At 42.9% G+C, this 12,217-nt stretch overlaps 1 protein-coding gene across 2 annotated transcripts in view; it reads left to right on the top strand.

Moving 5' to 3' along the window:
* Positions 1-12,217, top strand: part of npr1a (natriuretic peptide receptor 1a) — a 118,976-nt gene that overhangs the window by 30,506 nt on the left and 76,253 nt on the right. For both annotated transcript variants that reach the window (XM_079879452.1, XM_079879451.1), the window contains exon 4: positions 8,819-8,932. In XM_079879452.1, the coding sequence (XP_079735578.1) occupies positions 8,819-8,932 (114 nt within the window). The remainder of the gene's footprint in view (positions 1-8,818; positions 8,933-12,217) is intronic.

Here is a 12,217-nt window from a genome sequence, read left to right as displayed (position 1 = left end):
AGAATGAGGAGATTCAAATGTTTTGTTTTTCAATCTGTTTTATTGTAATTTTGTAAAAACAAAAGTAAAGGCAGGTATCTCACAGTAAATGCTTATGCCCCGTTGATGCGGGCTCTAAGCAAATCAAATGTGACCATATATTACATATATGTGACCTTTTATATTAACATTACCAATCAATAATTGTTATATTGTGCATGCATAACAACACATTTGTTGCAAAGCCACACAGGCACATATAGGCTACATTTGTATCATCAGTATAAGTATATAAACAAAATGTAACTAACATCTGTAAAATAGTAGGTAAATATGTACTTACTCTTTTTGATTTTTGTTGCTGCGTGTCCTCGTTGCAGTGGAAGGCGAGAGTGAACAAGCTACATTCCTTTTAAAAAAAGTTACAAAACATATGTAACATCAACCAATCTCCAAAAATAAATAATAAAGTCATACAGGCTCATATTATTAACACTAAGTATAAACAAAATTGAACTAACACCTGTAAAATAGTGGGTAAATATGTACTTACTCTTTCTGATTTCTGACTGTGTTGCTAAGCGCACTCCGAGTTGCAGGCGGAGGTAGTGATGAAGCTACATTCCTTTTAAAAAAGTTGAAGAATATTATTACATAAATATAACTATAGTAGCATTAGTCTATAATGAATTACTGATGTAAATAATTTTAGACGCGTGCAATAAGCCTATATGCGTGTCAATGGGCCATTACCGGAGAGGCACACCGCAAACATTAGCCTAACACATTTGTGCACTTCATTAACTGGGTATATTTACACATTTCAGCACATTTACACACATTTACAACTGATATTTGTGAGCATGCATCGTTAATGATAATGAGGCAGCATTTATATAGTCAAAATATAATCTAAACACCTACTTTCTAAAATAATTTCTAAATTCTATCTTTCATACATAATGATCTAAACATATCATTTAGGCTACACATACAAATACAAATTTCCTAACCAAGGGGTGTAGCATATGTACACAAAAAAACAAAACAAAACATTTTTAACGTTGTAATGGTACGAGATATTAAATTCATGGTATAGATATGCACTTTCATTAGATCGTGTTGAATAGGTAGATATAAAATGTCAGTACTCTGGATGGCAAGTCCACCCAGTATAATATGTAAGCTCATGTTTTGAATAGCTTGTCAATTAATGCAAGTAAGAATAAATACTTACTCATCCGAAATTCTATCCACGGCTGGATCAAGTCGCTCTTCAAAATACAAACGGTCGTCATCAGAATAGTCGCGCTCCTCTTCTGATGAAAATCTGGACTCTTCGTCGCTAGTATCCAGGACGAACTGAAGGGCTTCCGCACCGGTGTACCGTGTCATCTTCCCAACGCGCAGGTGACGAAATGATGAAACTTGAAGCGTTTAATGCATTTGCTTGGGGGCGTTTACCTGTTTTGCATAGATGGCTTAGCACATTATCTTGTGAATAGCGCGCTCCGTGAGTAGGCGTGAACGAATTAAAGTCAATGAGCTCGTAATGAGCTCGACTGGAATCGCTCTCTTTTTATACAGATTACAGAAGCTGATAATATTTGTTTTTTATATAAATGACTTCATTTAACAGATGCGATCTCAAGCTTTATGCCCGTGGGTCTGTTTGCCTGTTTGACTGAATTTTCGCGGAGTTATAGATCATTTTCGAACGCGTTTCAAATGGGAGTTTACTGACAGAGAGAAGGCAGAAATCGCATCATGTTAAAGTTTCTTTATTTGTCAAAAAGCAAAACACTTTATTTTTATTGTGAGTATACAGAAAAAAAATAGAAACTGAACAGGATCGATTGATGTATAACACGAAAATTAAAGATCAAAATTAACAGAGCATTTTGTGTTTATTTTTCATTGCCAAAAAAAAAAAACGAGCAAAACGCGCCGGCGCGTTTTTGGTCCCCAGAGGGTTAAGTACCTCTCTATGAAGACGGCCATCCTGGTTGCTTTGGCCTCCATCAAGAGGGTAGGGGACCTGCAGGCATTTTCCGTTGACGAAGCGTTCCTGGAATTCAGGCCGGCTAACTCTCAAATGATCTTGAGACCCTGGCCTGGATGTGTGCCCAAGGTTCCCACCACTCCTTTCAGGTATCAGGTGGTGAACCTGCAAGTGCTGCCCTTGGAGGAGGCAGACCTAGCCTTGGCACTGCTCTGTCCAGTATGTACCCTTCATGCTTACGTAGACAGAACGTGGTGTTTCAGGACCTCAGACCAGCTCTTTGTCTGTGCCCGGTTGGTCAGCCCTCGTGATTGGCTAGGTGCCTCCATATGCAAGGTTCCCGGTTGGGCAACCCCCACATGTGTATTTCCACTGTAAGTCTCCTCCGAGCACGTGTTTTCCCTCGGCAAGACCCCTCTTGCCATCTCGAGGTTGAAACATTCCACCCTGCGGGCTGGATACCTCTGAGTTCTCCATATGCATCCCGTACTCGGGTCATATGTGTATTCTAAGTCCTCCCTCTGGGTAGGCTCTGTGTCACATATTCCATCACATATACCCTGGTATTCTTGCGTTAGCCTGGCCCTTCACTCGGGCAAGCCTCATGACAAGGAGCTGGGGCTTGCGCAAGACACTGGAAGACAGCCACATTGGCTAGATTAGATTGGGACCCCCATTTCGTCAGTCACTGACGTAACTCGTAGTGAACTCGTAGGAACGTCTCGGTTAAATATGTAACCCTCGTTCCCTGAAGGAGGGAATGGAGACGTTACGTCCTTATGCCACTGCCGCTGTACCGCTGAAATGGCCGGGGCGCACAGTCTTGGCTCCTCAGCAGGTAACATAATGCAAGATTGCACTCGTGGCTCCTTTTATACCCACGCGGTGGGGCAAATTCCGCAGACCCATGGTATTTTCATACCATTGGCTCGTTTTCTAATTCTCTAAGGTGATAGGGCTCTCTAGCGAAACCCCCATTTCGTCAGTCAATGACATAACGTCTCCGTTCCCTCCTTCAGGGAACGAGGGTTACATACGTAACCGAGACATTATCATCAACATCAGTTCCCATTATCCCCATCCACTTCACATGAATCATAATCTGTTATACACAAAATCTAAGAATCCTCAGTGGACAGACACAAAGTGGAGGCTGAGGTGGCTTTTTCTGAGTTTGAAGATTTGAGAAAGCTTTTCAATTTTAAGACAACAGCCTTTTCACTCACATTGTCATAATTTGGCCGTTTGTGGCACAGATGCAAAAGAAAATTGTTTATGACATTCATTTTGGCATGTAATTCAACACAGTTGAATTATTTGATCAACAGTTCAAATAAAAACATTTTCTCAGAGGAGGTGACCATGAAAGAGCATAAACAAAGCACTATGGGCTTTGTGGAGGGAGCTGTTGTTCGTTTGCAGCACCTTTTTTAAATTTAAAAAGCAGACTTCCAAACAAGCCAAAATAAAAAGCGCTATTCAGGATAAGTGCTTTTTAATATACATTAATATAACACTTTTATATAAATCAATATTCATTAGTTGTGTTTGCTGTTATCTTTAACCCTTCAAAGCCTTCAGGATCATATTTGATATGAAAATTTGATATATGCATGATCGAAACTGCACTGGAAAATCTGTTGTACACAATCTACTACAGTATATGCCTTCTGTCATCTGATTTATAGTTTATACTTTTTTAGTAATTGGTAATTGTACTTTCATAACTTTCATAATGTTAGAAATATTTTTCAAGATTAATATTTACTGGACTGAAGCAACTTAAGTTTCCTTGATTATCCATACATCCTTTTTTTCATGTTAAAATGTATTTCATGTATTTGATACATCAGGCTTTTGAGAATTTATATTTCTGTCAGGACCACTACTGTCAAATACGATTGACAATTAGCATGCAGTTTGGATTAGTGGTATGGGTCCGTTCTGGGCGAGAACTCCCTGCACATCCATGCAGCCTAGCATGGATAAGAGCAGGGAGAACAGCAATAACCCCCCTTGGGGTAAACAGAACAGAACCAACATGAATGTTTGCAAATATATTTAATTCAAGATTTTAAAGTACAACATAATTCGAGAATTTATTCTGATTCAAGGGGAATCAGAATGCCAAATCCTGACTGGGCGAGAGGAGGAGCTGGGGATGGAGGAGGGTAATTAGCTCATGAGAAACACGATAGCTGCTGATAATACTGAAGGAGCTTATATATGTATACAGTGATAGGTGTCGTATTCCTATAGGTAGATGTGGATCAGCTGAGAGTCAGCTGATGCGAGCTTGACTAACGTGACCTGCCAGAACTAACGCTACGCTTGATGTTTATCTCTTAATCATCATTACATAGACCCCTTCAATGTAATAGACTGGCATATTGTGTCAAGGTATGCACTGTCTTTGCCACCACAGGAACGGGAACAGTACTATAATAAACTTGTTTTAGCTAATGGCGATTGTCTGCCTGATCCCGAGCTCCTAACAGAATGGGTAGACAGCGTTAGCAAGTGGCCAGATATTCAATGGTACTACAATCTATTCAGATAGATACTGCTATCTCCTAAGTCTGTAGCATGACACAGGTCACAATTAATGCCAGATATCAAACTTCATCTAACTATTAAATCAGTCTACAGTTTACAGAAAACATTTGTTTACTTACCATGACCTAATTCTACTGTTGTTGTCACAATGTTGGCGCTAACCTGCGGCTAACTACTAGCAGCTGGCTACGTCTGTAGCATGACACAGGTCCATGACATTTACAAAACTATTAACCTGCATAGCTTAACGTTATAGGCTAGTGTACAGAAAACTTTTCATATTTTTATTTTTTTTTATAAACGGGCAGACTGGGACAGTGCTACGATCAAAGAGGCTCGTGTTTGTAGTGCTCACTTCATCTCAGGTAAAATCATCCTTTATCATCCCTTTCTGTTAGATTAAGCTCGAAAGCCTGAATTTTGCATGAACAGTTCCATGAACAGTTTTCTGTACACTAGCCTATAACGTTAAGATATGCAGGTTAATAGTTTTGTAAATGTCATGGACCTGTGTCATGTAGACTGATTTAATAGTTAGGTGAAGTTTGATATCTGGCATTAATTGTGACCAGTGTCATGCTACAGACTTAGCAGATAGCAGTATCTATCTGAACAGATGTCGTCTATTTTTTTTTAAACGGATGAGATCCTGCAGGAATCCTGAAAAACTTGACTCCACAACTGGTGCGATTTTCACAGTCCACGACGCAACAAGTAGGCATTTTTTTCTTGACAAGAAATTCTCTGGTTAACACACAATTCAATGGGATGGAATGAACTTTCTGACCCCGACCTGCGCACTGAAAATTTTCCTGAGACATCAGCCGTGAAGGGGTCTATTGCATTGCATTATATCCAGGAGAAAATTCCATGCACGAGGGAAATACCGAAAGTGTTTAAATGTCTCCAATTCTCTTGAGAGACGAAATAGCGATGAGAAAGATAAAATGAGATATGAGAAAGTCTTTAGAGAGATAATCTCAAAAACTTAGAATAAGTTTGGGGAGCTAGGGAGAGGCCTTCTAGTACAACTGCCAAGTCCCATGTTGGCACCCTCTTGCGGACTGCTGTCCTCAGCCTCAAAGTGCCACAAAGGAAACAAGTTATTATTGGGTGTCTCCCCAAAGATACTCCACTCCAAGGGAGGTGGTAAGCAGCTAGTGCCGCCACGTACACCTTCAGTGTGAAGGGGGATAACCCTGCGGAGAAGCGCTCCTGCAGGAACTCCAGCAGGAACTCCAGCACTGCACCCACTGGGCAGTTAACCGGGTCCAACTGGTGCTCTCCACACCAGGAAGTGAAAAGTCTCCACTTCAAGGCATGCAGTTTTCTTGTGGATGGAGCTCTGGAATCAGAGGGGCTGGATGGCTGAGTGAGAACCACAGTGGACAATGCATGGTCTCTTGGGATGCGAACAGGTCGGCCTCAGCTCGACCAAAGTTCTCTCCGGGCCTCAGCCTCTGCCTCGACAGGATGTCTGCCCCCTGATTTAAGTACCCTGGGATATATATCGCTCTCAATGAAAGTAGCTTCCCCTGGGCCCACAGGAGGATCTGGTGAGCCCGCTTGTATAAGGGGAGCGATCGCAGACCCCTCTGATGGTTTATATAAGAGACCACCAATGTGTTTTCTGACCGAACAAGCACATGATGGCCCCTCAGGTCTGGGAGAAAGTGTTTCAGAGCCTGGAACACCGCCAACATGGTGGTCCTGCCGAAGACCTTGGGCTGTGCGACCACTCATGATCGCCCCCCAAACCATGAGGGAAGCATCCTTCATTACCGTGGCGCGATGACAAGGAGCTCCCAGCAAGGGCCCTTGGGACAGGAACCAAGGTAATTTCCACATGACTAAGGCACGAAGGCAACGCCGCGTGACCTTGATCATGCGAAGCGGGTTTCCCCTCGGGGAGAACCCCTTGGTTCTGAGCAACCACTGCAATGGTCTCATGTACAACTGGCCACAAGGTATAATGCTGGACGCTGCTGCCATTAGACCTAACAGTTTTTGAAACTGTTTTACAGTGGCTGGCCAACGAAAGGAAGAACACCATATTGGTTCGCTTCGCCCCCGAAAGCGAACCTTAGGAACTTCCTGTGTTGTGGAAGGATGAATATGTGGAAGTATAAGTACCTTTAGATCTAACGTGACAAAACAGTCCTCAGACCTGATTTGTGAAATGACTTGCTTAAGAGTAAGCATCTTGATTTTTTGTTGAGCTTCTCTACAGTGCAGATCTAAAGTAGGAGAATTCCTCCCTGCTGGGCGGAGGAACCCGTTCTATAGCCTCTTTTTGCAGAAGAGCTTTTACTTCTAGTTCCATAACCAGAGCCTGCTCGGGACCAACCACTGAGGGTAGGACCCCGCCTGCAGGACCCAGCGAGATATATTTGGTAGAAGTTTCCAATCTGCCAGAAGATCTACTAAGGATACCAGTCTCTCGAGACTGGCCTCTGGTGTATTTCGAACAGCAGGCACAGTGCCCTGAAGCAGCGCACCGGCAGGGAACAACTGGCTTGACCACTCTAGAGCCCACCTCTGAGGGAGCGAGTAAACCTTGGGTAAAAACACGCTGGGACCCTCTGCGCCCCGGCATGAAGGCGGGGTTGGCAGACCGGCCCCCTGAGGGCACCGAGGGGAGACGGGCACCGTATAATGAGGTGAAAACCGTCTTCCCCATTGAGGGGTGTACCCTCAGAAGCCCGACACCACTAGCGTCAGGGCTTCTTGGCCTACTTAGAGATAATAACAGTCCTCAGATCCGTTTTACCATAAGTACGGATTTTAGGAAGGGTACGAAGCACTCGGCACGTGTTCTTACCATAAACATGGATTTAGATAGTGCATAGTATTTTATACAGATAAAAAGCCATAAAGATATTTCATTTAATTTCTCAAAATTAAATAAAACCATAAAGAAACTGTCAGCCCACACTGATGTGCAAGCACCGCACCCAAAAAACACTTTTACTGTGTGTATACCCACTCATAATGTAGTGAGGGCAGGGAGGGACACGATTCAAAAAGTCAAGTACTCAAATTGCAGTACTGGTGCCACATTCAAGGATGGAAGTAACCACAAAGCGTGCTTCCGACCCCGAGATGAGACACTGGACCTGGCAGGTGAAGGCATAGAAAGGGCGAAGCCCATCTCTAACCCCTCTGCCAGATCCATTTGCGAACCCCACGACTCGAGCCGCCGCTCTGCCTTGTCGCCCTCCTCTAAGAGTGATTGGTGGGAGCACAGCGTCCTCAACTGTCTCACAACAATGCTCATATCCAGCCCCCTCGAGGGCTGACTGAACGTGCTGCGTTCCCAAACGAACAACACACAATACATGTGTATCACCACCCGTGATGTAAATTGGGTAGGGATGAACACACTATTGAAATATTGTTCGCTCACCATTATAAAGTTTTTTTATATATATATATAAAAAGATATATAGAGTATATATATAGAGAGAGAGAGAGATATAGATTTTTTTTTTTTTGGGGGGGGGGGGTGAAAACTCCTGCCTAGCAAATTCTAAGACAGACAAAAAACACCAGGGACATAGATTCACATAGAGCGCTTGCTGAAGACACAGAAGCTGACGCTGTTTGGTTCAGGTGTGCTTTATAGTTTCCCGGTCGATGACGTCACATGACGTTCCATCACGCTGTTAGACTGGTTTCATACGTGCTTCATGACGTAATCACGCAGAGGCGTTCCCAAAGCGTTTCGACGCCTCTCGAGTTCCCTTGAAAGGGAACTGATATTTATATGCATTTAATGTAAGCAGTCTTACATTATATAAAGATCTCACTGATTTGTATTACAAGCTATTAGAATTTCATCTTATTGTTTGGCCATATAATTATCAACAATGTATCAAATTGAATGTTTTTGCTCTGTTTGGGAGTCTGAATAAAATGCAGGTGTTTTTTCTTCCTCGTGCTTGAGCTCCATATTCTCACCATATCAAAGTATATGAACCATAAAATGGTGATTTATCATACACATATGCAAACTTTAAAAAAAAAAAAAAATTGTCTAAAGGTTCTATTTAAAAAATATATTTTTCTGTCTATTATTTGAGGCTTTACAGGGTTAAACAACACAAAAGAACAGGAAATTCTATAAGTAAAATCAATAAGGACTTTGCAAACTTCACCGCTTTATGTGTCTGTTGGATTAATTGAAAAGATTAAAATGTTCTGTTTGGCTATGTGTGTGATCAAAATAGTGTTTCTTTAAACAGTATCTTTAAAATTTGTCTTTGTATTGAATACCCACAGAGTGTGAAAATCCTGACTTACAGAGAGCCTCAAAACCCAGAGTACAAAGACTTCGTTTCCAGACTGAAGACAGATGCCATGGACATGTTTAACTTCAGCGTGGAAGATTCTCTGGTAAGATTTTTCAGTGGCAACTGTGCTTTTCAAGAATAATGAAGTACAGATCATGCAACCAAGTCAGTGTTCCGATCTATATTTTTATTTTGTGTATAAACAGTGATATTAATGAACAAAAATAATTGTTTAAAATATTTTAAATTCCAAAAAGCAAAATAAATGGTTAACCTTGTGAAAAAGAACACTTTAACATACATTTAAAAAGAGTATACTTTTTACAGAAATAATATACGGTAACACTTTATTTTACAGTGTCCTTGTAAATGTAAATGTAAAAAAAATGTAAATATTATGCATAATTACTTGCAACTAACCCTCAACCAAATCCTAATCCTACCCTAACCCTATAGTAAGTACATGTAGTTGCTTAATATTGCTCAGTATTTAAATATATAATTACACTGTAACAATGACACCTTAAAATAAAGTGTAACTATAATATACTGTAAAATTAATATGCTTAAGTGTAAACTTAATGTAATAATTTAACTAAAAAAAAAAACTGTACTTAAGGCATGAAAGTGTACTCTAAGTACATTGGTGACCTTTTCTAGTAATATTATTGTAACGTTTTGGTTCTCAAAGGACGATGAAGATACAAATAATAAGAGGATTTATTCTGAACACGATTACTAGTCAACATACGACACTGTGCACATAACACAAACAATAACCGACCGTGAACATAGAACAGAGAGGAACTTAAATACACTGATGAACAATGAAGACAAGGTGATAACGATGATCGCTGGCAGGTGCGGGTAATGGTGGAGTGAGTGCAGGTGTAAGCCGGAGAGGATGATGGGACATGTAGTGCTGACGGGTGACTAACAGATGACAGTGACAGTGACAATTATATTATCTGCAAGTGCAATTTTCAAAAGGTGTACAGGAAGGAAAAAAATGTGAAAATAACTTATATTGTTTATATTGTTTATGTTTATATTGATGCTGAGCACTTTGCATTCAACATCGGTGCATTTACATTTCAAATAATGGCAGTTATTTAACATCTGACTGAATATTACTAAATGGATATCTGCTATACTTCGCTTCGCTTCACGTTGTGCCACGATACAGCACAGCCTCTCGTACCTTATTGATTTTATAAAACGTCAGAAAAAATATGTATCTATGCAACTTTCATGAAGTAAAATCACTAAAAGCCTTCCTTCTGCTGGAAAAAATAGTCCCTGTCCGTAAACAGCAACAGAAGTTACAGACAATATTTCGCCATTATGGTGGCAAAGACTGTCTTTATGAGTGAGTCAGTCAGTAGTGACTGACTACGTTTACATGCAGCCAATAACCCGTTCAAAACCGGAATATTAGCAATAACCCGGTCGTGCACGGCCATGTAAACACCGGCAAAAACCTGAATATGCTCATATCCCGGTTTTTAAAAACCCGGACATGATCCCTGGGGTACCCCTTTTCTAACCCGAATATTTGGTCATGTAAACATGTATCGATTCGGCATATCCCCATCAAAAGGAACATTGATTTGTGTTCTGCGCATGTTCTATTTGCAAGGAATCTTGGTCTTTTGAGTAGAGATGGCGCATACAAAAACGATACTCGGTTACTCACGTAACCTCGGTTCTCTCTAGAGAGGGAACAAGTATTGCGTAAGGAACTTACGCTACGGGAAAAGTCATCTTTTCTCGAGATAGTGAAGCCAAAAAATTATCCTTAATTTTTCATAATTTGTCAACGCAGTGCAGCAGGCAGCACAGCAGAACTAGAGCGGGCAATACTGCGTGCTCATTGGCTGCCGCGCGGCAACTGCTTAAGCCTACCAGTGAGCCCCGCGTGACGTCACGCCCAATCAGGGTGCGCGCGCCCTCGCGCGTCACAGCCCGCCAGAAGGGGCGACGTCAGAGCGTATAAAAACAGGGCTCGGAGGCTTAATTCTCTGGTTTCTGTCGAATGAAGCGACATGAGCTCGAGGCGCAAGCACGGCAAGGAACGCAATACTCGTTCCCTCTCTAGAGAGAACCGAGGTTACGTGAGTAACCGAGTATCGTTCTCTTACGAGAGGTTCTCTCGTATTGCGTAAGGAACTTACGCTACGGGAACCCTTTGTCAACGCCGTGCGCGCCATGCATCCACACACAACTCCAGGGGGAGGGGACCCGGGGAGTGAAGAGTGGGGAGAGAGGTGGCCAGCAATGTGGGCCAACACATGTACATAAGCACCCTTAGGGAGAAACAGAGCGGCGCAGCCGGTCTGTATATAAAAGCTTTCCCTGAAAGTGCGGCTCGACCAGAAGAGTCAAATCTAATATCCAGCCTGCGAAGAGCAGGGCATGAACATGATTTTAGACTGCAAGAAGTTTAGCCTGCAGGGCGGGAACTTCCAGGTTATAAAACCTAACAAATGTAGACGGGGAGGCCCAGCCTGCTGCCGTACAAATGTCATAAATGGAAATCCCACTGGACCATGCCCACGATGAGGCAACGCCTCTGGTGGAATGAGCCCGTATGCCCAGAGGGCACTGCAGGTCTTTGGACGCGTATGCTGTAGCAATAGCGTCCACTATCCATCTGGATAGCGTCTGTTTCGAGGCGGCGAGACCCTTGGTGTGCCCACCAAACGAAACAAAGAGCTGCTCTGAGAGCCTGAAGGCTGCAGAGCGCGTAATATAAAGCCTTAACGCCCTGACAGGGCAAAGGAGGTTATTATCGACCTCGCTGGCTGCCGGCGGCAGGGCTGAGAGGGAGATAACCTGTGCTCTGAAAGGAGTACCCAACACTTTAGGGACATAGCCATGTCTAGGTTTGAGAATGACTAACGAGTCGTTAGGTCCAAACTCGAGACACGACGCGCTAACTGATAGCGCATGCAAGTCACCCACACGTTTTACTGAGGCGAGGGCCAGCAGAAAAACGGTTTTGAAAGTGAGGTATTTGAGACCCACAGAGTCTAGCGGCTCGAAGGGAAAAGCTTTAAGGGCCTCCAGGACCAAAGACAGATCCCATATCGGAACCGAAGGTGGCCGCGGAGGGTTCAGCCTCCTGGCGCCTCGCAGGAAACGGGTAATGAGTTCGTTTCTTCCTAGTGCGCGGCCGCGCGCCGAGTCGGCGAACGCAGCAATCGCCGCAACATACACCTTGAGCGTGGAGGGGGGCCTGCCCGCATCCAAGAGCTCTTGGAGGAAGTTCAGAACCTGTGGAACCCCACAGGACTGAGAGTTCAAACTCTTCCCTGCACACCGTTTGTTAAACACTGACCATTTAGACGCATAGAGCCGCCTCGTCGAGGGGGCTCTGGACTGCGAG

The sequence above is a fragment of the Squalius cephalus genome (assembly GCF_949319135.1).
Source record: "Squalius cephalus genome assembly, chromosome: 8".
NCBI lineage: Eukaryota > Metazoa > Chordata > Actinopteri > Cypriniformes > Leuciscidae > Squalius > Squalius cephalus.
This window is presented reverse-complemented; position numbering and strand designations above follow the sequence as displayed.